Source organism: Pollachius pollachius (genome assembly GCF_949987615.1).
Source record: "Pollachius pollachius genome assembly, chromosome: 18".
Lineage (NCBI taxonomy): Eukaryota > Metazoa > Chordata > Actinopteri > Gadiformes > Gadidae > Pollachius > Pollachius pollachius.
In genome coordinates this window covers 3,554,262-3,579,447 of record NC_136951.1, presented here as the reverse complement: position 1 = coordinate 3,579,447, position 25,186 = coordinate 3,554,262, and the positions used below count along the sequence as shown (strand labels likewise).

At 41.4% G+C, this 25,186-nt stretch overlaps 2 protein-coding genes across 3 annotated transcripts; one reads left to right on the top strand and one right to left on the bottom strand.

The window, feature by feature from the left end:
- Window positions 1-9,549: 9,549 nt before the first annotated feature.
- Window positions 9,550-17,062, top strand: hsdl2 (hydroxysteroid dehydrogenase like 2). The gene is made up of 11 exons (XM_079755399.1): window positions 9,550-9,711; window positions 12,946-13,109; window positions 13,825-13,923; window positions 14,300-14,414; window positions 14,702-14,805; window positions 14,927-15,025; window positions 15,512-15,718; window positions 15,797-15,841; window positions 15,926-16,066; window positions 16,258-16,386; window positions 16,505-17,062. The coding sequence occupies exons 1-11, from the start codon at window positions 9,695-9,697 to the stop codon at window positions 16,618-16,620; spliced, it is 1,236 nt and encodes a 411-aa protein (XP_079611525.1). The 5' UTR covers window positions 9,550-9,694; the 3' UTR covers window positions 16,621-17,062.
- A 172-nt stretch (window positions 17,063-17,234) lies between these two features.
- On the bottom strand, window positions 17,235-23,372 carry LOC307089701 (molybdopterin synthase catalytic subunit-like). 2 transcript variants are annotated; one of them, XM_079756109.1, is made up of 5 exons: window positions 21,749-21,880; window positions 21,435-21,598; window positions 20,111-20,264; window positions 19,207-19,330; window positions 17,235-17,441 (listed from the first exon to the last, which is right to left on the bottom strand). In XM_079756109.1, exons 2-5 carry the CDS (start codon window positions 21,592-21,594, stop codon window positions 17,373-17,375), a joined length of 507 nt encoding a protein of 168 aa, XP_079612235.1. In that variant the 5' UTR covers window positions 21,595-21,598; window positions 21,749-21,880; the 3' UTR covers window positions 17,235-17,372. The 2 variants fall into 2 exon arrangements, with proteins under 2 accessions (XP_079612235.1, XP_079612236.1); XM_079756110.1 differs by lacking the exons at window positions 17,235-17,441; window positions 19,207-19,330; window positions 20,111-20,264 and adding exons at window positions 21,955-22,076; window positions 23,101-23,372 and having other exon boundaries at window positions 21,469-21,598; window positions 21,749-21,877.
- Window positions 23,373-25,186: the final 1,814 nt, after the last annotated feature.

Here is a 25,186-nt window from a genome sequence, read left to right as displayed (position 1 = left end):
ACCCATCATAAAACTGTTGTTCAAATATGTCTCCCTTTACATTTTATAATTTTGATTATACTTCAATGTTTGCGGATGCATCCTGGCCTTTTTCATAATCAACAGTAACTGGTTACTGGTAGCATTTTAAAATATGGGTACATTAATGGACCATAACTAAATGTTAATGAAGAATTAAGTAATTAGTATTAACAGTTATCTTTCAAGTAATCATTTACTTATTGTTAGTGCTAACAAGGGATATATTTCCTTTACCTGAGGAAGTCATTCATACATTATCCCTACCCCTAAGCTGATGCAATATAATAATGCTTATTTCTGCATTAACCAACGTTTATTAGTCAGAAAATTTGGCAAATTCACACAAATTCAACTCCACAAAAACAAATAGTGGGCAGCATGTTACCAGAAAGTTTTAATTTCCCCACCTGCTGTATTTGAACTGATCTGATGGCTATATCTGACCATCCTACTTATTAAGAATGAGCTACCTTTATATGCTATCACTACATAGTCAACGTTAGCCCTAACAGCTGTTATTAACGTTAACCATTAGCCTCATTTAGCTATGGTGGCATTAATAAAATATATCTGAAATGCTCCAATAATATTTTTATGGCACAGTAAAAATATTTAAGTCCTGCATACATTCTTTAGTGTTTGAATTCGATCTGAAACAAAGGGTTAACTTGTTGTTAACCTGACGTTTGTGAGCACAACGTATTTACAGTGACATCTGTTGAAGGTGGATTTTGTAAATTGTATATGATATTGGATAGTTATGAATAATAATAATAATGAATCATTTTTTATCTATTATATTTTGAGAAGATTCTTTCCATCTAGCATGCTAGTATGACACTCCTGTAGCATTGGCTTAGCTAAACTAACTAACCTGCTAACCTGTTAGCATTTAGCTAGCAGAACTCACTTAAGAGAACAGACATTTTCAACAAAAGGTGTATGTTAATATCACTGTAAACATAATACACTGGTTCCTGCCTTTATGTTGCATTGCTTTTGTATTATCCTTACCCTGACCCTAACCCCCTCACCTTAACGCTCCAACCTTAACCCTGGATGCGTTTCATAAGTAGTTCCACTTCCTCTTAGCCCTTGGTATTACATCGCAGCATACGCCGAATGGAGGCCACTTGGAGAGCAGAAGGAAAAACAGGCAGAAGATTTAAATCAAACGCACCTGCCCTTGTACACCTTCAGTCCAAAGTATCATGGGTGGGCTGCCCGTTATATGCTGGGAGCGTATCTATGTTCCCCGCTTTGTATGTGACTGGAGAACATAGGACACCTGTGAGCAAATCTACTAAGTAGCAACACTACTAAGGACTACAACAACGTGAATTTGAACCATTTATTAAAAGAAATATAAACAAAAAAATAAGTGTAAACAATGAAACTTATAGTTCTTCCTGAGCGTTGTCAGCTTCTTGGTGCTGTCACACCAAATTTGTACCGGGTACGTAATCCATACGTAATCCATTCCAAACCTGCCTGGCAACAGATGATCGCGGACGATCGTGTCGATTGACGTAGGAAGGTTCAAGAACATTCGCGAAGTCGTTCATTGAGTTCAAGAACATTCGCGAAGTCGTTCATTGAGCGCGACAAGACAAATAGCCCTAACTTTACAAATTACATTTATTAGCATTCCTAACTTTATATTTGTATTGCATTTAATGGTTTAATCGAATTTAGCTAGTAACCTCTGTGTTTAATGTGTAGTAAACCGAGTGTTTAACGTTCTCACGCTCTCGCAACTTCGCGAATGTTCTTGAACTCAATGAACGACTTCGCGAATGTTCTTGAACCTTCCTACGTCAATCGACGCGATCGTCCGCGATGATCTGTTGCCAGGCAGGTTTGGAATGGATTACGTATGGATTACGTACCCGGTACAAATTTGGCACCCGGTACAAATTTGGTGTGACACCCGCAGTACTGGCCGTCTGGAGCACGATATTTTAGTCGGATGGTCTGCACGACCCAAGTAGGTAAAACGACACAACAGCCTCTGCCCAATCTCTCGCCTTGCAGGACCCATTCCAGAAAGTGTCGGTAGGCTGTTAGGCGATATTGTCTAGACCAGGGGTTTTCAAAGTATGAGAGAGTGAGTCCCCCCTCAGAGAACAAATTTCAGCTGAGCCCCCCCCATCAATTTTTTTTTTCTAAATCCCTGTTTTGAAAGATCTTTTAATTATGTTACACATTTTAAACATCTCTGATGATATTTTAAACATCTCTGATCATATATTTTTAAAAAATGTTAAACATTTTTGAAACATTTTCGTGTTTTTAAACACATTTCTTAACACATTTTAACATCTTTATCTAAGCATGTTTTTGCTTAACGTTTTTTAAATACATTTGAGCATCTTAATCTGTAAACTGCCAGTTTAGCCCACCTCAACTTTAGTGCGAGCAATGAGGTTTGCGTAGCTGTGTTTGAAATCGTTCCCTATCACGGATATAGTGCACTATAGGGTGCTCGCCATTTTGTAATGGTGTTCGAATTCTCAGTGGTAAATTTCACGCACTATAAAGTGCGTGATAATACCCCAAATTTGAGTGAACATACGATGTTCCCTAAATGTTGATGGACGTCAATTCAACATCAATACAACCTCCAGCTTTCCTCGTGGGTGCCCGGTTTGTGTGTTTACATGATGTGGGCGCATCTGTCTGCATCACACAAATACCCGGCGCATTTACTGACGCAAATAACGTTTAGAAATGTTCAGCGTAGTGTCCGAATTCTCGTTTGTTCGTTCCCTATATAGTGCACTATTTCATAAACACTATATAGGGAATAGTGAGTGAGTGAATAGGGAACGATTTCGAATACAGCACGTCTTCTTCTTTGTGTTTTTTCTGTTACTTTTTCTGGTTTATTTTTTTCTCACGTCGCGTTCCCCCCCTGAAGAACTCTGGCGCCCCCCAGGGGAGGCGCGCCTCACAGTTTGAAAACCACTGGTCTAGACAAAACATTGAGCACACAGTTAGCGATAGATGGTCTTTATGCAGTTAACATGCCACAATAGTAACAGAACTTTACAGTCAGACGTCCGTTCGTCCCTGCAGGCTTTGGCTGACGTTTCCAGATCACCTTTGGGATTCTGAAATAGGTCTCCAGGACGCCGCTGTCCATATGCGGTGCGAAACTAGGATGCTCCACAACACATACGTTCGCGTCCTCGTCTGATTCAGAGATTTCGTCCAGAAGAAATCAACATCTTTGAAATTCTTTGCAGCAGACGGACTCTACCTCTGTGTCCATAGGCGCACAGTGAGAGCACAGGCACCACCAATCCGCCCCAGCTCGAGCCATTCCGGGCTCCTCGTCCGCGTCAGGCAGGTCTTCTGCCTCGGCTGTAGCAGCTACAGCAGCCGCCTCCTGTTCCTCTAACAGCTTCAGCTGCTCGGCTATATTGCGGCTCGTAAAGGTTGCCAAGAACATCTGATTCGAGCATCAGATCTTCGAAATCCCCATCTTCTATATCAGATCCAGTACCTTCCGCCATTGTCGTTAATTCAGTTTTCTCCACAGCGTCTGTTAGCTTAGCTTCAGACGCTGTGGATGTTAATTTCTGCTGGTGAAGTCCCACCCACTGGCACTGATCTAGTAGGTCTGTAGCGTCAGTGGATCCCACCGATAGACATATTAAAGTCCCACCCCCTATGGTGGGACTAGTGCTTGTAGTCTTACGAGAATCCTCCCCTCTTACACTTCCTGTTTTAAATGACACAAAAATCGTCATATTGTGTCATTTAAAACAAGAAGTGTTAAGAGATTGATAGGGATCCCTCCGGTCTCAGGTGGAAATAAGGAAATGATGCACGACCATTCAAAAATATGAGTGGGTTTCTAACGATACAAAGCTTAATGGAAATGGGGGAAGTTTCCCTTTAACATTCTGTGATTTCACAACTTCCATTTTGTAAGAATAATGCACCAAAAATAAAAGTGAAACGCAGTTCAAATGAATGGCAAATGAACCTTAAGTTGCTGCAGTTGCTCATATATGGTTCACTTTAATTGTCAAGGTTGCAAAAGTGCAGTTGTGTCACAAATAAATCCCTCCTGGCTAGCTCGCCAAGTTTTGTAACCATAGTGGGCAGTAGAGTATTCAGATATGGACTAGTCACTAGGTTCGTAAGGAGGGAAAGAATAAAATGACAACACAATGATTAACTGGAGCCACAGGTTAACTTTAAGATTAACTGTATTCAACCTTGTAGAAAAATAAAATAGATTTCAGTGCAATCAAGAATATTCAGGAATTCCACAATTTAGACCCTAACATTAGGTCTGAAACAATTATCTTTAAACACCATGAAATGGCTGAAAAATGTCCATAAGGAAAAAAAAATATATAAACAAAAATACATTCCTTGCAAATGTTCCTTTAATTTCCTTGGTTCGGCTGTTTTCAAGGTTTACTAATGCGCTCTGGGTTCTCTTCTTCTGTCTGTGAGAGAAAACCACAAGGGAGTAAGAGATCCCTATGGAGTGTTCTCAGAGGTCCAACCTCTTTTTCTGGTCTCACTGAGTATACAGGCAGTTCTCCCATTCGTTTGGTGACTATATATGTTGTCGACTCCCACCTGTCCCACCAAACTGGCAGGTTTGTAAACACAAACCTGCCAGTTTGTGTTTACGTCTGAGACGAAGATTGCGGACTAAGACTCGGTCTCCAACATCCAAGGTAGACTCACGAATGACTTTATCAAACCTCTCTTGTTTTTGTCAGCCACTTTGCGAGAGTTATTGATGGCTACTGGGTAGCTCTCCTCAAGATGGCTTTTCAACTTTTTCACATACTGTGAATGTGAGAGGGGCTGTTTGTCGGTTACTGGTAGTCCAAAACCAATATCAATGGGCAGACGGGGTTGCCTCCCAAACATAAGTTGATATGGGGAGAAGCCTGTGACGTTATTTCTGGTACAGTTGTAAGCATGAGTAAGCGGCTTAACGAAGTTATGCCAGTGGGTTTTCTTTGTGCCCTTCAATGTACCCAACATACTCAGTAAAGTCTGGTTGTAGCGCTCCACAGGATTACCCCTGGGGTGATACGGGCTGGTTAGTCTACTTTCTGGCTCTGCAGACTGCATTCTTATGATAATTAATGCTTTCTACCATGACAAATGTCAGTATGATTCTGATCTCTTCTACTGCGATCCTCAAGCAGAAGCTGATGGAGCAGGTAGGATGGAGGGCTGAACCGTACTCGCCTCAATTTCAAGGAAGTTTGTTGAAAATATTTCACCAAGTGTGAGGTTTATCAGACATAACAAGCAAAGATCTTTCTTCTAATGGCTTCCCAAATGGGCGTGTCCACTCATGTATTAGGGACAGATAAGCCTACCAGTAGAAAACCTTTAATATCCTCAGAAAGGCAATTTGTGGTACAGCTGCAGATCAATATCAAAAGCACAACAAAACAGTCCCAGATCATCCACAGCAGCCAAACAACTTAACATTCCACGCAGGCATTTAAAATACATGTCAATAACTGCACACCAACAACTGCAAGTATACTGCACATCCCTTATGCATTAATGTATATCACATCCCCAATTTATTAATGTATATTACCTCCCCAGCTCCCCTATGGATTGATGTTATCACCTTCCCTATGTACCATGTATATCACATCCCATATGTATTCATGTATATCACATCCCCTATGTATTCATGTATATCACATCCCTATGTATTAATGTATATCACATCCCCTATGTATACATGTATATCACATCCCCAATGTATTAATGTATATCACACCCCCTATGTGTTAATGTATATCACATTCCCTATGTATCCATGTATATCACAGCCCCTATGTATACATTTATATCACATCCCCAATGTATTAATGTATATCACATCCCCAATGTATTAATGTATATCACATTCCCTATGTATTCATGTATATTACATCCCCAATGTATTAATGTATATCACATCCCCAATGTATTAATGTATCAACTCTCAACTCTTTTTTGTCCCTCAAATTCTGTAAAAGTCATACTGCAGCCTATACAGTAAGTCGAAACTCTTGAAATTTTCAGGTATGGTTACCAATAACCCCCCACTACCCATAAACCCAAATTTGTGGTACTGCACCCAAAGGTGGTGCTATTGTAAAAAATCATGAATTAGGTTTATTGCTCCTCACCAGATTGACCTGGACTCAAAATTCATTCATAATATTAATCTCTAGAATCAGATGCCTCTATAATACCTGGGTCTTATGCCCTAAAAATGTTTACTTTTCCCACAATTTCATATTAAAGCCAAACATGATGAAAAGATTCACAGGCTACAAAAATAATCAAAAATTCACCAAAATTGCCATATAAAATCTTTAGACCAAGCGTCACAAAAATCATCAAACAGAATTTGTTTTATTTACTTCCATTTGAGAAATATTGGTCAATAAATTTGGAGCAGTTAGCCCATTTTTCTTATATGACCATTTTGTTATTGTATAAAAAACAAGACTATTATTAGGTGGATACCAATACCCCCAACTACCCATAAACCCAAATTGTGGTACTGCACCCAAAGGTGGCGCTATTTTAATAGCGCAACCAAATATGAACTAGCCTTATTTCTCCTTACTAGATTGGCCAGGACTCAAAATTCTTTCATCATATTAATCTCTAAAATCAGATGCATCTTTTTCACCCTTTTTCATTGCCACTCATTTAGGAAACACAACATTGAACAGCACCTGAAATACATCAGGCAATCAACATTCCGGCTCATTAGTTTCCAAGAATTGGACTGCCAAGACACAGTATGGCATTAAGGGGAACTTCTTCGTTAACCATTTTTCCTTTATAATTAACTCTGTCATATTTATATTTCTTCCATTAGTGTTCTTGACGACAAATGTTTAACTTCCCCAGAATTTCAAAGATTTTTCAGGTATATTTGAATTGACGGCTTTGAAGAAAGCCGTCAATTCACTTGAGAAATGTGTGCTTGGAGTTTTCTGGGTGTTATGTGCTTATCAATAGACATTTTGACCATGTGAATGAGGCTGCAGTACAGGTTTATAAGTGGAACATCTTTCCTTAAATATGACAATTATTTATTATATTTATATATCTTCCATTAGTGTGTTCTTGACTTTTAATTTTGCTCGGACCCCGTTAATCACCGCTTGCGGTTATATTTTTCTTTGTATTTGTACCACGTTGGTCATTTTAATGTTGATTTTAAATGCTCTTATACTCTTGATTACATTGCTACTTTATTCCGGTTACCAATTTATGCATTAAATAGGTAAAAGGGAGCATTCTTCTGTGAAATGCCGCAAGAAAGCTGGGAGTGAAAATGCCGCACTTGTAACCCGTGCGGGTGGTGTACATGGTCCTATTAAAGAATGAGGCATCTCGGACACAATGGCGGAGCTAAGGGGAGGCCAGAGGTGGCCGGGGCCACCATAGATTGAATCCAGGCCACCCCATTGGCTACCATTGTGGTATTTGTATTTATTTTATTTTGCTTTTTTGCAGAGACTTTATACATTTATGTCTGGCTCGTTTGTCCACATCTGGTGAACAGATGCCCTCTAATATTGTGGAACTCACAAAGATCATTGAACCATTCAAAGAGGTATTCCATGAGCTGTTCATGTTATGCAAAGGGCCCATTGCCGTGAGTACAGCTACCTCTGAACGAAGCATTTCCACACTCAAACTGGTCAAGAACTACCTTATATCTACCATGGATGATGTTCGACTTTTGCTCGTCAAGACGAGCAAAAGCCCTGGATTTTGGTGATTTTGTGAACCGCTTTTCTATAAACCACAATAGTCGCAGAATACGGCTGTTGTAGGATTAATCTATGCCAAGTTAATGTCTTTGGTATATGTTTGAGGCAGGGATTCAAAAGTTTAAAAAATTAATGTTTTTACAATTGTGTAATTTATTTTTTGATAAATGCACTGCATTTTAACTTTTTACTTTTACATTGTTAGATCAGAAGGTCAAGTTGGTGTTTTTTTTTAAACAGAACTGAAAAGCTGAGACCAACCTGCACTTGTTGTCTTAGAATCTGAGTTCAATCTGTACACACGAGGCCTTTAGAAATGTGACATTTAAAAATTAGTCAGAAATGAAATTCTTCTGATGATGTTTTTTGATCAGAAAAAAAATTAACTCATAGGTAACTGCAAGAAATTGATAAAGTAAAAGTGTATTTGACAATTACACCACTGTTTAAATTAATATTAGGATGTAGAGTTACAGCGTGTACATGCCCTAAATATTCCCTAAATTTCAAGATGAGTTAGACTATATCATATTTAGATTTATGTGCCACCCTAAAATGATCTCTGGTCTCACCCTGGCCACCTCACTGAAAATGTTATAGCTCCGCCACACACCATAGGCTAAGCATATGTATTGAACACGTGCAATGAACACGTGCAATAAAAAAAACTCATTACCCAGTTGGGTCAGAACAATCAATTCTGTAGTCATCTTTATGTGTAAAAGGAACAGAATTTAACAGTAACTGCAATAACAGCACAGAAACATAAAGCGGCCCTAAGAAAAGCCATTGGTGACCAAATCTTCTGATAAAATAGGCTACGTATTAACAAGGAAAATCTTACCACAAGAAAAATAAACCTGTTTAAAATGCCGTTGGATATTCAACACATTCGAAAAATCTATTTAGCACTGGCTACGATGGACGAATTTGTGTCAAACCAACTTTGATGTGTTAATACAGGGCCTGCCTATATAACACAATTATATAACACAAACCATATTTTGATTTTATACGATTTTTAATGTTGATAAATGCTTTAAATCTATTATGCAGCTTCACTTTCTGACTTACCCATTTCAAAATACATAGGGTGAACTTAGCTTACTGCCTTAAACATAACACAAAGCTTATTTTCTCCAAAAAAACACACTTTGATTTTATACAATTTTTAAATGTTAAATGCTATAAATCTATTATACGGCTTGACCTTTTGACCTACACATGTCAAAACACATGTGGTGAACTCAGCTAACTGTCCTACACATAGCAAAAAAGGTCAAAAGGTCAAGCCACATAATAGATTTATAGCATTTAACAATATAAAAAATGATGAATGTTTTATAAAATCAAAGGTTTTTTTTTGGAGAAAATAAGCTTTGTGTTAGATGTAGGGCAGTTAGATGAGTTCATCCGATGTGTTTTGACATGGTTAAGTCAAAAGGTGAAGCCGCTTAATAGATTTAAAGCATTTATCAACATTAAAAATTGTATAAAATCAAAAGATGTTTGTTTTTTTTACAAAATAACCTTTGTGTCATATAGGCAGGCCTTGTATTAACACATCAAAGTTGGTTTGACACAAATTCGTCCCTTGTAGCCAGTGCTAAATCGATTTTTCGAATGTGTCAAATATCCAACGTCCAATATAAAACTAACTTTACCACGCTTCGTAAACAGGAACCCTGACACTGCATGCGAAGTTCTAACCCGAGCCCTGATGGCTGCACGGTGTTGACCGGAAACTAGTGGGACTGGGGTAAAGGTTGCCTGACGTCACAACGCGGCAGGGTCTCCTTCACTCTTTACCTTTACCCGTGTTCAGAAACACTTGTTTGTAAGGAAAGGTTTTTGTCATTCGAATAGCAAAGAAAACACCAGTCCTCGTCATGTTGCAGAACACAGGGTGAGTACACCGCTTGTGCTTAGCTATTGCTGAATGACATCTAATATATATATATATATATATATATATATATATATATGTATATATATATATATGTATGTATATATATATATGTATATATATACATATATAGAGAGAGAGAGAGAGAGAGAGAGAGAGAGAGAGAGAGAGAGAGAGAGATATGTATATACATATGTAGATATAGATATATAGATAGATGGTTATATCTTATCAGATCTTATGCAATACTCCATTCATTCATTCATTTCCATGACTTACATATGAAGGAGGCTTGGGACGTCAAGTCACAATGGAAGCATAAGAGCATTGGAATATTGTTGCGTTGTAATAATGTTTTGTTGATCATTGTTTAGTAATTAATCGTAAAATGAATTGTTATAACTAAGTTTCCATTAGCCTAGGTTATGGTACAGAACTACTGCTCTCTTGAGTTCTCCCAAACTGGCTGCTTTCTGATGTACAAACGCTATAACAATGAACACTGTCAGTGTCGCTGCAAATGCAAAACCTCTAGTGGATTCTGCCGTAGCTACAGCTATAGCTATATAACCTCTAGTGGCTTGAGTTGTAGCTACAGTCATATAACCTCTAGGTCAGGGGTTCCCAAACTTTTCCATGCCAAGTCCCCCCAAATAGCAGTTCTGCCCGATGCAAGATGTGTTTAAAACCCATTGACTATACTAAGGCAAATGTAAAAAGCAAACAACTCCTCCACCAGTGGTGGTACATGCAGTGCAAGGAAACTGCATTCGGGGCTTTCTGCTTGATGAAAGCGCTGTCTCTCGTTTTGTAAAGATCAAGGGTTGTCTGGGCCTGTTGATGCTTTTGTTTAAGGAGACCCTGAGGTTGGACGCACTCATGTCAGAGGGTCTCGGGGCAGAGAACACATTGTGTTCACTCCTAGGCATTTTTACGTGCGGCTGTAAACCAATCCCTATACTAATCCAGGACGTATTCTTGGGGGATGTGTTTTGTAGTGAAGGGGGTGTGTCAGGCAGTAAAGCATCGTGGACTACAGAGATGGAGCCTTCTCGCAGGCGCAGCACAACACCATATTCATAACCCACAATAACGTCAGCAGCACTCAGCTGCACTTTATAGAAAGCGTGAATAAAACTCAACAGTTACTTCAAAATAGTTTTTTATTTCACAGGGTCTGATGAGCCCAATATGAAACATAACAGCCTAAAGAAAACATGAGATAGCCGAAAGAAGACATGAAATAGCCTAAATGAATGGCTGGTGGCACTGCGGTAATAAAACAAAATCAGACATTTTACACTTTTTGATCCTGGACAACTAACGACAAGAACTGTTTTTCTTTTTTTCTTTTTAAGATTACTTAACAATCTCAGATGAACGTAGTTAAATTAGCCATAGGCCTACGTTCCTAGCTAAACGCCAGTGGGTGGTTAGCAAAAAAAATAGTGCTTTAAGCCTCTAATGCCCTCACGTAACACAGAGACACGCTTGTCCACATTGGCAGGGAGATGGGCATGGCAGGTCTTGTTTACGATGTAGCCTGTCTCAGAAAATCTGCAACGAATATTGTGATTAGGGAGCAGCAAGGCAAAGGCCTGCTTGACAGCCAATACCCGTCCATGGTATAGTTTGCTTTCCAGCACACGAGTGGGCCAGACTCAGCTCTGGATGCTCCATCCTTAACGACTGTTCCCTTCACTGCAGACGTCTTCCACCTCATCATGGGATTCCGAGACACTCATTGTTTCCCCCGGTCTTATCCCCTTCTGCTCTCCACTGCTGCCTTAATGCAGGGTCTTTAGTGAAAGGGCCCGGCTCGTAGGAATACTGTTTTTAAACATAACATTTAATAACGTGGAATTTGGGACGGAATTTGTCCAATAGCCTATGATGCTACATTGCAAAGCATTTGTGGATATTGACGTGGGCTGTGTCGCATAATATTGAATCTAATCAAAAAAATAAATACAATTATTGAATACAAGATTTTAAATAGCCTATGTTAACTTCAGCTCTCTGGGGGACAGCAGTTCTACTAACCCAAACTGTTTATGTCCCTCATTGCAGGGCTGTCTTTTTGGTGCCACTTTGTTCAAGTGAACAGCAATATTAATTTCAATCAATAATTTATGTTTTGTCATAATAGTTGATGTAAAAGAAAATAACATGAATAGCCGCCAACCCTAGTTGATGCTTTTTAAACACATACAGATCCATAACTCATTAAGACACTAAACTAACACTAACTAAATTAGTTTATGAACATCAGATTATAAATAACATTAACTCTAAAATAAGAAACCAAAATTTATCAGTATGCTATTCCTTAACTCTCATATTGACATTGTTTTCAACGAGCATATATACTACAACCGCATAATAGAATCCCTGAAATTCAGTTCTGGCTTTTAGTTTTTAGAGTTTCAATGGCCCCATCTGGCCAACCAGTAGGGCTGTGTCAAAAAATCGATATGGCGATATATCGCGATATTTAGTTTGCCGGTATCAGTATCGATTTCCAGATCAAAATATTGATATTTTGAAGAAAATAAAACAACATTATTATTTTTTTTTTTAAGCGATGTGATACAGGACAATACAGGTGAAAGACATGACAGTAGGTGGGGGACATGACAATTTGTGTGTTCACATTTAAGACAGCACAGACGTAGGGACGAGACAAAAACATTTTTTAAAAGGGTTGTAAACGTGAACTACAAACTCCGCTCCAGTAGGTGTGGCTTGTGTGGCAGAGTGAGAACTGGAGGCTTGAATCCTTCTTCTCATGTTTATGGCTTAGCTACAAACAACATGGCTAACAGCGAGGATAGCATTAGAGCTGCCCCTTCCCAATACAAATCCGATGTGTGGGTTTTGAATGAAATTGTTTTGACTCAATTCGTGTATGTGGAATATCGCAACACATCGTGATAAATCACGATATGTGATCCTGAAACACTTCTGTAACGCCGATCGGGATCCTGAAACACTTCTGTAACACCGATTAGGATCCTGAAACACTTCTGTAACGCCGATCAGGATCCTGAAACACTTCTGTAACACCGATTAGGATCCTGAAACACTTCTGTAACGCTGATCAGGATCCTGTAACACATCTGTCACACTGGAATGAGGGTCCTGAAACCCTTCTGTCCAAGTCTACACCTGATGTTAACGTCCTTGGTTTGCGTATGCCGTCAGCATTGAGCTGTGTGTTCTCTTTACTGGCAGGGCCCTCGCAGGTCGGACGCTCTTCGTGACCGGCGCCAGCCGTGGTATCGGTCGAGCTATCGCTCTGAAGGCGGCGCGCGACGGAGCTAATGTGGTGGTGGCCGCAAAGACAGCTGAGGCCCACCCCAAGCTACCAGGAACCATTTACACTGCAGCAAGAGAGAGTGAGTTATACACATGTTAGCTATATATACTATACATATGCATAGTTAAAGACCGCTGAGGTCCACCCCAAGCTACCAGGAACCATTTACACAGCAGCAAGAGAGAGTGAGCTATACATGATATACATGTCAGCTATATATACCATACATATGCATAGTTATATAAACGATACCAATGTATTGAGTCAGATAATATACTTTCACATACACTACCGTTCAAAAGTTTGGAGTCACCCAGACAATTTCATGTTTTCCATGAAAACTCACACTTTTATTCATCCGTTTTTAACATAATTGCGGGTTTTCTAATCATCAATTAGCCTTTGAACACGATTAGGTAAACAATGTACCATTAGAACACAGGAGTGATTGTTGCTGAAATGGGCCTCTGTACACCTATGTGGATATTCCATAAAAAATCTGCCGTTTCCAGCTAGAATAGTCATTTACCAAATTAACAATGTCTAGCTGCATCCTAATCTCCCCTAGTGGGATAATTAAATTTGACTTGACTTGACTTGACTGTATTTCTGATTCATTTAATGTTACCTTCATTGAAAAAAAACAGTAATTTTCTTTAAAAATAAGGACATTTCTAAGTGACCCAAAACTTTTGAATGATAGTGTATATATAAATGGAGTAAATGGATAAATGGAGTCAGTTTTATTTATATATATACATGAAAGTTGATTGTCCGCTGCGTACTGTGTGCAGTCGAGGAGGCTGGAGGCAAGGCGCTGGCCTGTGTGGTGGACGTCCGGGATGAGGAGCAGATCCGCTCCGCTGTGGAGCAGGCGGTCGCCAAGTTCGGAGGTATAGAGATATATGAAGTAGAGGTATATGAAGTAGAGGTATATGAAGTAGAGATATATGAAGTAGAGATATATGAAGTAGAGGTATATGAAGTAGAGATATATGAAGTAGAGGTATTTTAAGTAGAGATATACTTGTCACAGATACATTACATCTGAGAGATGTGATCTAGAGATATACTTGCTAGAGAGAAATTTAGAGATACATTTTATATTATATCTATCTACGTATAAAAATATTTCCAACATGGAGGACATATTCACTGGTATGTATATTGATTGTATGTATTGCAGGTATTTATATATTGATGGTATCTTTGCAGGTATTGATTTATTGATGGTATACTATTGCAGGTATTGATCGCATATTGTTGCAGGTATTGATATATTGGTGAACAACGCCAGTGCTATTAATCTGACGGGAACTCTTGGGACGACCATGAAGAAGGTGGACCTGATGCTGGCCGTCAACCTGCGGGGAACTTACCTCACGTAACACAGAAAAATACATGCACACACACACCCCAGCACACACACTCTGACCAACTGCAGAGCAGAAAACTAATTCCTGTTAACACCAGCCCAAACGAGCCCAGTGTACATGGACGGTCACCTGATGTACCTTCCAGGCATGTAATATGGACAGACATTATTTCTGCCACAGTGCTACGACTCTCGTCTGGATGGAGATTGTTTTTTTTTTAGAACGCTGTTTGAAAAAACGAGGCTAACTTTGTCCCTCTCTATCTCCTGTCTAACTCTATGTCTCTCTGTCATAGCTCTAAGCTGTGCATTCCTCACCTGTTGAAAAGCTCTAACCCTCACATCCTGAACCTGTCTCCGCCTCTCAACCTCAACCCCATGTGGTTCAAGAACCATACAGGTAACCATGAAGAACACCTTCCCAGCACCAAACCTTCACTTCAGAATAATATTAACAAGAGGCTGATTGGGAAAATTGCTTGGCTCTCTCCCTTCTGAAATGTCTCTGTCTCTCGCCCTAGCCTACACCATGGCTAAGTATGGGATGTCGATGTGTGTCCTTGGGATGGCTGAGGAGTTCAGAGGGCAGATCAGCGTCAACGCCCTCTGGCCCAAGACTGGTAAGCTAATGCTGCTATGCTCACCTAGCTAACGCTTCTAAAGTGTTCAGCTGATTGTTACCAATTCAGTGCTAATTTAATCATCTCAATTGATCGAGAAGCGTTCTCTGGTACCAACCACCCAGACGGCTGCTATGTCTGGGTGGGTTGTATGTTAGCCCTCCAGATGGCTGTTAACAAAGATTCTGTGCAACACATTTCTGAATCGTCACTGGTCTCATTTCAGTCTATGGAAAATTGATCTAGACCTCATTCCTTAGACCACCCAAAAAACAAACTCTTCAGATCGTTATCAGGCGGATGTCATATTTTGAAATCAAATCGACAAATTTCCCCAGACCCCCTACTGTGGTTGGTTTTCCAACAATGGCACCTTTTTCACCCCTTTCACCTCTTATGAGTTTCCAGGTCTGGTAAAGGTAATGTATTGAGTTTTCCATTAGCCAGTTATGCTATGCTAATGCTAATGTCCGAGTTATCCTTTAGCCATCCAGACGGCGGCTATGGATATGCTAGGTGGTGAAGGTATTGAGCGGCAGTGCCGTAAGGCTGACATCATGGCGGACGCAGCCTATTCTGTGTTTTCCCGCCCCCTGGCTGGCCCCGCCCACACCACGGGTCATTTCCTGATTGACGAGGATATCCTGCGAGAGGCGGGGCTTGGTGACATGGAGGTCTATGCTGTGGAGCCAGGTCATTATGAGTCCATCATTGATTAGTAATATTTACGTATTCTTTTTTATTTATTGATTGCATCATTATGATTGACAGGTCACCCCCTCATGCCTGACTTCTTCCTCGATGTGGAGACTGATGGTAAGTCCTGTGTCCTGGTGTCCTTCTGTGTCTCCTAGTCTCCTAGTGTCATTTTAATTTAAATTGTTGATGTCGTTTTTCCAGGAGACACGCCCACCTCCCAAGCCTCACCCTCTTCCACGAAGACCAGCAACCCTATTGAAGAAACGTTTGCTTTGATCCGGACAGTCCTCAGCCAGGACCTGGTCCAATCAACCAAGGGCGTCTATCAGTTCGACCTATCAGGTTCATGATTTCTCCTGGACTTCTACCTCCCAGCAGTATCTCCTCCTAACATGTTTCCTCTTGTTACCACTTGCCTCGTGTAAAAAGCTCTAATTTGAAATGTTAACAATACTTTCCTTGATGCGGTTCTTATACAAAATAAATGTTGATGATTTCGATTATTAGTGTTTAATGTCAATCTCCCCTGACAGGCGAGCACTCTGGCAGCTGGTTCGTGGATCTGAAGCAGGGGGCGGGGCTAGCGGGGCAGGGCCTCCCCCCCTCCCCTCCTGATGTTGTAATGAGCATGGACTCCACCCTCTTCAGTCGAATGTTCCGCGGTAACCATGGCAACCATGTTTACTATTGGATGTTAAATACAAGATTATTACCGGTGATCCTGCTATTATGGGATGTTATTATGGGTCGGCTAACATTTATTCTGGGATATCTCTTTAGGGGAGCTGAAGCCCACCATGGCCTTCATGACCGGGAAGCTGCGTATCCATGGCGACATGACGCTTGCTATCAAGCTGGAGAAGATGATGGCGGCCATGAGCAAATCCAAGCTGTAGACCACGTTGCCATGGACACCAGTTTGTCTGCAGATGATCTGCAAGATTTAATTTGAATTATATAACAAACTTAATTTTGCTGCAGTTACCATGTTGCCTAAAAAGTCATGTTAGCTATGGGAGAATCTTCCTTTAGGGTTTACACCCAAGGTCTTTGAGTTGGAAGGTTGAACAGCTAAAATACATTACATGGAAGTACTGTAATCTGCTAGACTAATGCTGATACCGAGCATTGAAATATGTTGATGTTTGGAATGTATTGAAGATGTATTATAGATGTATTTGAGACTATGTTAAAGCCTTACCCTTATTGTGAGGGTTTGGCGCTAGTACAACTGCAGAAACATTTTCTACATTTTGATATTTAATAGCAGAAAGAGTGAACCTGTGAACCTAAAATGGCTGATTTATCATTGTAACATTTTTTTGAATAAAATATCAGAGATTACATCAGTTGACTGTTCTTTCTCCACTAGCCCAACCAGATGTCTGTTTGAAGGAGATTTTTGGAAATTAAATGGTCCATTAGTCCAATGAGTCAATAATTCTATTTAAAAAGTGAAACTCATATTATACGATTCATTACACCCATAGTAAAATATTTCAAGCATTTATTTGTTTTAATGTTCTTTATGGCTTCCAGCTCATGAAAAACCAAAATTCAGTTTCTCAGAAACAAAGCATAAATGACAGCCTAGAACGACTTGTGGATGTCTAGACCAGCCACTTCAGCCTATTCTAGACCAGCCACTTCAGCTGTTTCCAGACCAGCCACATTCAGGATTTTCCTTCCACTTCGATTCTTCAGATTCATAAACTTCCTGAAAAAAAGAATACAATTTAATCCATCTTGCTTATTGCTCATTTATATCTTATTATTGACATATCCCAGTTTTTAAAGCTTCTGACAAATATTCAAAATCATGTAAGAGTTAAGTGCCTTATTGTGAATATACAACATATTTTAGTATGAATAAGCGTTCTTCAAATCAGAATTGATTTATAAAACTATTTTGCTGATCAGTGCCAGGAGGAAAGGGCGTAAATATTGCATGCCCAATAATAAAACTGATAGTGATGTAGCCCGATAGTTGGGTTTTGGCAATAATAATTTTCTTATCCTTCGATTTGTTTTATTCCAAATTAAACAGGTAATAATTTGAACTAGGTTTTAAAAGAATACTTTTTAATAAGGACTATGGGATACATTGAAATAAAAACATACATTTAGGAAGCCTGTTCATTTTGATTATGCCAGCCAATGTAATGGGAAGCTGTGACCACCTATCACAGGCAGCCATGGTGTCCTCAAGGAGGGGCTTTACATTTAATTTAAATAAGTCAGACATTTTCCTTGCAAGAGTCATACCAAGTATTTCAAATAACTTGATTTTGATGTACAAAGTTGACAAAGTTTTGGAGCAATATATATCATTAAAACATAAAAAGTTTCAACAACCCGCCCTATTGGTCCCACGTGTCTCACAGCACCCCGTCCTATTGGTCCCACGTGTCTCACAGCACCCCGCCCTATTGGTCCCACGTGTCTCACAGCACCCCGTCCTATTGGTCCCACGTGTCTCACAGCACCCCGTCCTATTGGTCCCACGTGTCTCACAGCACCCCGCCCTATTGGTCCCACGTGTCTCACAGCACCCCATCCTATTGGTCCCACGTGTCTCACAGCACCCCGTCCTATTGGTCCCACGTGTCTCTGTTTATGAGCCAAGTAGCTGCTGCCATTTCCCTCATGCTCCTATCAAAATGTATCTGATATTTCTGATCCAAGTTGTTCGAAATAAAAAAAAAAATTGTACTTTTCATCATGATTTTGTAAATTTTTGGGATTCAATTAATGAGAAACTTCAGATCTGTGGATTTTGGCCAGCACCAGTCCCCTCTATAGAGTCATTGGCCAGCACCAGTCCCCTCTATAGAGCCATTGGCCAGCACCAGTCCCCTCTATAGAGTCATTGGCCAGCACCAGTCCCCTCTATAGAGTCATTGGCCAGCACCAGTCCCCTCTATAGAGTCATTGGCCAGCACCAGTCCCCTCTATAGAGCCGTTGGCCAGCACCAGTCCCCTCTATAGAGCCATTGGCCAGCACCAGTCCCCTCTATAGAGCCATTGATCTGTCAATATCTCCATCCAACCAGCCAATTACAAAGTACCCTACCCTGCCCTAAACAATAGCCTCACTAAAACTCCATTCACCAGCGTGACCAGCGGGGATCTGGTGTGGCTGGAACACAAATGGATTTACTAAGTGAAAACAGATTGTATGAAACCAGGTATTGGTATAAAGGACCCCAAATTAATCAAAAATATCAATTTGCTTTGTCAGGGGCTTCATAATAAGCATTTAAAAGAGGCAATCTTCAAAGTCTCAGTTTAATTTTCTATTGTGAAAAAAAACTATACGTTGCTACACACACAAGTGAGTTGAAGAGTCTGTTGCAATAGCTTAACCACAGCTGGGTTTTAGAAAACCTCCTCACCAATTGCTCCGCTTGTTATTTGAATGCATGGCGGGAATGTCGCCACACACACCCCACACACCATACACCACACACACTTTTTATTACCTTCTTCCAGATTGGGGCGCTGGCCTTGAGAGCATTGATGCAGTAGCCCACAGCCTCTTGGGCCTCACCGCGATGTGGCGAGGAGATCGCTATGGCAACGCTCGCCTCAGCAACCGTAACCAGCCTCCAGTAGCAACAACAAACGAAAGTCAAATACTCCAAATACTTAAAAGTATAAGAACTTTAAGAACTTTTCCACACTATGTTTACATTTACAGTACCACTTTATTTTCTTATTTAAATAAGTAGGTAATACTTCAGTAGAAGGTAAATTACATTACCCCTCCCCCCCGCCAGTATGCAAGATACCCTTAAGTCTGTTTACCCCTCAAGTCAATTCACCCCTCAAGTACCGTTTCCCGTCAAGGTGTGTTGAACATAAAGCCTGGGTTCTAGTCTCTTTCTTCAGTGCATCAGGGCTGTATGTGTGTCAGGCTTGTATTGGGTTGAGGTTAGCTCTATTGAATTACGGTTGGGTTCGGGTTATTGAGATGAAACGAGGGATAGGTTAGGGTTAGTTTGATTGAACAGGCAAGAAAGTTCTACAAAACATTTCTTTGTTTCATAGCTGTCACTGCAGTTAGACATTCACCAGCAATGATGACCCGTTTTGGCCCCAGTCACGTTCCATGTTAAATAATAATATAAGAAAGATTTTTTTAATTCATAGGGTTAGCGCACTGCACTACAAGTTTTGGCATTGATTTGTAGTTTATACCTCCATCTGTAGAAGATAATAACAGAAAATAAGGTGGCAGTATACAAATAATGTGTGGCTTGCTTTGCAAACACTCATAATAATAATAATTAATCCCAAGAAGCAAGATTGTTGAGCGCTGCCTTGAAGCAGTCACCTAATAGTAGGACATTATCATAGAATAAGGGCATGTTTCACCCTACAGACCCAAGACGGTGCTGGATGCAGATGTGCTTCACCATTGGCCAGCGAGCTCTGATGTCACGACACACTGCAGACAGTTCCGATTGGACCATGGGGTCATAGGCTTCGTACTCCAAACGAATCACCCGTCTGCCTTCAAAGTGCTCCCGAGTTGTTCCTAAGGAACACACACACACACACACACACACACACACACACACACACACACACACACACACACACACACACACACACACACACACACACACACACACACACACACACACACACACACACACACACGGGGGGGTGAGGGGGTTAGGCATTTCAAAGAGCCAGTGAACCCACTTTATTATACTTTTTTAGTAGTAGTTGTTGTCTAACTGTTATGAGTGTGATAATAATTCTATATGAAATCCAACACACTGTAGTGTTATACTATAGGAAGCCTTACCCTCGGACGCAGGTATTAAATACATCGCTGCTCAGACGGAGCTTCACAATCTACACACACCGTGGCGTTAAACAATAAATCCACAAAAAGCCCAGCTTTCTCGCGGACACCGCAGTCCACCACTGCCCAGACAGAGCTCCACCCATCCACACACAGCGCCCAGACAGAGCTCCACACACAGCGCCCAGACAGAGCTCCACACACAGCGCCCAGACAGAGCTCCACACACAGCGCCCAGACAGAGCTCCACACACAGCGCCCAGACAGAGCTCCACACACAGCGCCCAGACAGAGCTCCACACACAGCGCCCAGGCAGAGCTCCACACACAGCGCCCAGGCAGAGCTCCACACACAGCGCCCAGACAGAGCTCCACACACAGCGCCCAGACAGAGCTCCACACACAGCGCCCAGACAGAGCTCCACACACAGCGCCCAGACATGTCCACACACAGCACCCAGACAGAGCTCCACACACAGCGCCCAGACAGAGCTCCACACACAGCACCCAGACAGAGCTCCACACACAGCGCCCAGACATGTCCACACACAGCGCCCAGACATGTCCACACAGGGAGAATGTCAGAAACATAGGACTTTACCTTTTTCCTCTAAATTCAAGACTTATTTCATTAACAGTGATAAAATGGCACAGATTACTATGTTGATGATCTTTTAAAACCAATGACCACGTTTCGTAAGGGTTATGGTTAGTACGTTTAGGGTAGAACTATACACCTAGAGAGGGTGAGGATTAGTAGGGTCAGGGTAACACTTACCACCTCTATTGAGGATTGGGGTAATAAGGTTGGCAGGGTGAGGGATACCAGAGTCAGGGTAACACTTCTAGAGGGGTAGGGTTTTTAGGGTGGACACTAAGGTTAACGCTACACACCTATAAAGAGGGCCACTGCCCCACAGGAGGGGCTGACGGCTGAGCTGTAGACCCTCTCAATTGACAGTGGCTCTGAGGACAGACCAATCAGGTCCCTGCTCGGTTCCACGGCCTCGCTCCTTTCCTCCATAGACCCGCCCACTTCTTCCCTTGAGGACATTGAGCTGTGAGGGAGAAGGAGGAGGATATAAAATAGTACGGCAGTGTGAGCCACTTGGCCCCAGTGTAGCGTTGTTGACCATGTTAGCAATAGCACAGAAATGTCGTTTATGTTGGCAATACAACCACCTTGTTGACCGTGTGTAGCATCGTACCTTTAGCCTCCACTGAGCGGCGGCACCACAGCGACCTCGTCACCGTCCGCAAGGAGGAGGGCCTGGTCACCTAGGGCAACGTACTGCTGACGGACAGCCAGGACCACCTGGTCCTGCAGAGCAGCGAGGCTGAGAGGGAGACAGAGTTACTGAGGGGACCACGGTTGCTAGGGTAACAATGGTTGCTAAGGTAGTAGTGGTAATACCTGGGGTGGAGCTCCAGGAGGAGGGCCCAGAGCTGACAGCTACTGGTTGCCACCGGCAATGGAACGACCTCTGACCTGTGACCCGTTAACTCGGCACTCTTAGCAAAGTACAGAACAGTCACCTGGAAACACACACACACGTAAGGGTTACACAAGTGTGTATACACACACCCACAACCACAACCACACACAACTTGTCCAACCAAAATATTGCATGTCTTCCGTTGGATTTTCTCACACCCGTTCATCTGACGGATGGTGAACTGGGTGGCTGTGTTGCTGAAGATCCCGGTTTGTGCAGGGCCCTCTAAGCTAATGTTTGTCTCCTAGAGCTAACTTTGATTTGTTAGCAAACTTCAATAAGTTAATTTGTTGATTCAGAATTTAGCCAGCTTGTACAGGCTTAAGGTTATTTCTTGCAGGTCACTTAACAGGGCCGGTCATACTCTCAGTCTAAGACAGCGGTCGGAGGCAGTCTTTTGTTTCTTATATAGAGGTACTGAATATTGTTGTTAGAGACTTTACACATAATAGAACTGTATCTAAGGCCTGAGTTAATCCGAACATGGCCAGAATACAATAGCTGGTGTACAGTTGCCCCTTCTATTGCTACTGTACATAATAATCAGCTTTACTTATAATTCGTAATGAAGTTGCTTAGTTATGAATGAGGGGCTGAGTGGGCGGTGGGCCCAGTGCGTCCATGCTGTCACATGTGGTTATGGTTAATATATTATATTAATATAATATATTAAAATAATTGAAGGCAACAAAAGGCATTCAAAGCTTTTTTTTTAATATATATATACTTTATTTAATTCAAAGCTTATTTGCTGTAACAAACCATAACCATGCATGACAGAGTCAGTGATCTCAAAATAGTTGTTCTGCTCTAAACATGGTAATTTGTCATATATGATCGTCAACATAGTAATATGCCATTTTATCACTAACAATGAAATAAAAATAAGCATTATGAAATAAACTACACACCGTTCAGTGTTAGTATTATTTGAGTTTAGTTAAGATTAGTTGGCATTATTTGTAGATATTTGAGGGCACTAAGTAATAAGTATTAATTTGTGGTATGAAGCAGTGGTAGTCTTCAAAAGTTAGAGGTTATATAGTTGAAGAGGTTAAACTCACCCTCGCCGTCATGGAGGCACTTTAATCCTCTCGCCCTCCGGAGGAGTTTTTACATATATAACACAAACAACCTTTTGTCTGAATAAACCAGAAATTACTATATAGTGGTACCAACGCTTATGTTTAGATATAATAAGTTTTACACGGTCGCCTTCCGTGTGCTCGTGTCACATGACAATGGTCACGTGAGTGATGAGGTCCTCAGTTATGGCGCGTTCACCTCGCTGGAAAATATCATGGAAATTATGGGGACATTTTCGCCACGTCGGAAAGTTCTCGTGAACGACACCTCATGACGCGCTTATTTCGATTCTACGTTAGGCAACGTAACCTATTGGGCTCTTTGGGTCCGTTAGGCAACTGGGGCCAGATTTTGATAATAGAGTTGCCCAGTTGGTGAACTATGGTTTACTAGTGACGCGCATGGACATGGCGGAACATGACAGTTTTACTCAGTATTAAAGAATCAACCATTATTTCACATACTTTACTATTGATTGACGTTGTAACCGTCTGTTGGCATCGACTTTGCTCAGTTGTAAACGTTGTGTACTGGTAAACCATCTCTAGATAAGGGCAAGTGTAGCCTTCCATAAAGTGGCAATACAATGTGCTTCTCATAAATAAAAGTAAAAGGATAGTAGGTGATAGGCTACAAGGAAATAAAGGCGTTCGAACTTGAAACTGATCCTACTAAGTTCTGACTGTTTTTTATCGGATAAAAAAAACCTGCTGTGAAGAACTTCTAGATAACCAACGCAGTGCACATGAACGGTCGCTGTCGGGAACACGCATATATTGAGCGTCATCACTGGACCTGGTTGATGACACTGGTGCGTCATCAACGCACCTTTAGGTGGACACCACGTGATATCAGCATGTGAAGAACTCACTGAAACTCACTGGAAGCTTATCGGGCTCTTGCAGGAAATGTCCCTTTTTAGCCCAACTTAACTATTGGTGCTTGCTTGGGTATAGGTTTTGGCAGGAGCGTCGCTAGCAATTGAAAACATCCGGGGCTGTAGCCCAGAAGTTAGAGCCCCTTTTAAACGGGGGGTTGGGGCAATGGCGGTTCTACACGGGGGCCCACGGGGGCCCGTGCCCCTGTGGACATGTCCCTGCCCCCCCCCTATGGCCCCACCGTGCTGACCAAATAAAACAATTATGAATTGATTATGATTTTACACGCGAGTGCCAAAAGCGGAACTAATGCGACGCAACGTTCTACACGGGTAAATTAGAGCGGCGCACCCAAACGGCGCACCCAAACATTGTTGCTGCACGTTCTACACGGGTAAATTAGAGCGGCGCACCCAAACGGCGCACCCAAACACTGTGTTGCTGCTGCTCGGTGAATGCGAGCTCAGCAAATACTCCTGGAGAAAGAAAGGAGCTACGATTTCTCCTGTTGCAAAAGTCGAAGGTAAGCAAAACGATTTCATCTTTTATGTGACTTGTTGTTCTTGTTGATCTTCCCGTGTTAAGTAGGGAGAGATGGTTATGCAACGAAGTGTAATGCATGCCCCTACGATTTTTTCTTCTAATAGCAGCTATCATGAAACGAGGAAAGAATATAGCATCCTTTTTTGCCCCAGTAAACAAAAAAGTGAAAGAAACAGCAGTGAGAGAAACAAGTCAAGGTATTGAGAGAGCTGAGGAGCAGGGAGAGTCGGAGGAGGTTGGAGAGAGGGCATGTGATGAACGTGAGGGCTCTGACACAGAGAGGGAAATTTCAGAGAGTGAGAAGATGAAGAAGAGGGTGAGGAGGAAGAAAACATACAGAGACAGAGAGAGAAACAGCCAGAGGTACAGCAAGTAAATCCATGTGGATCAAGTACTGCAGGTTTGTGATGAAGAAGGTTATTTCTGTTTGCAAAGTAGTGCAATTACAATTTCATTGTAGGTCTACTGTGTATCCTTAAAATTATGCTTTCTGCTGTAAATTCAATTTGTGCCAATATGGCACAAACTTGAACTACATGCAGATATACATGCGTAAGTAAATAAATGTTGTAGTTGTGCTCTATGTTTACTGTACATCTTTCTACAGATATCAGCAAGTCCAAGAATGATGCACCAGTACAGC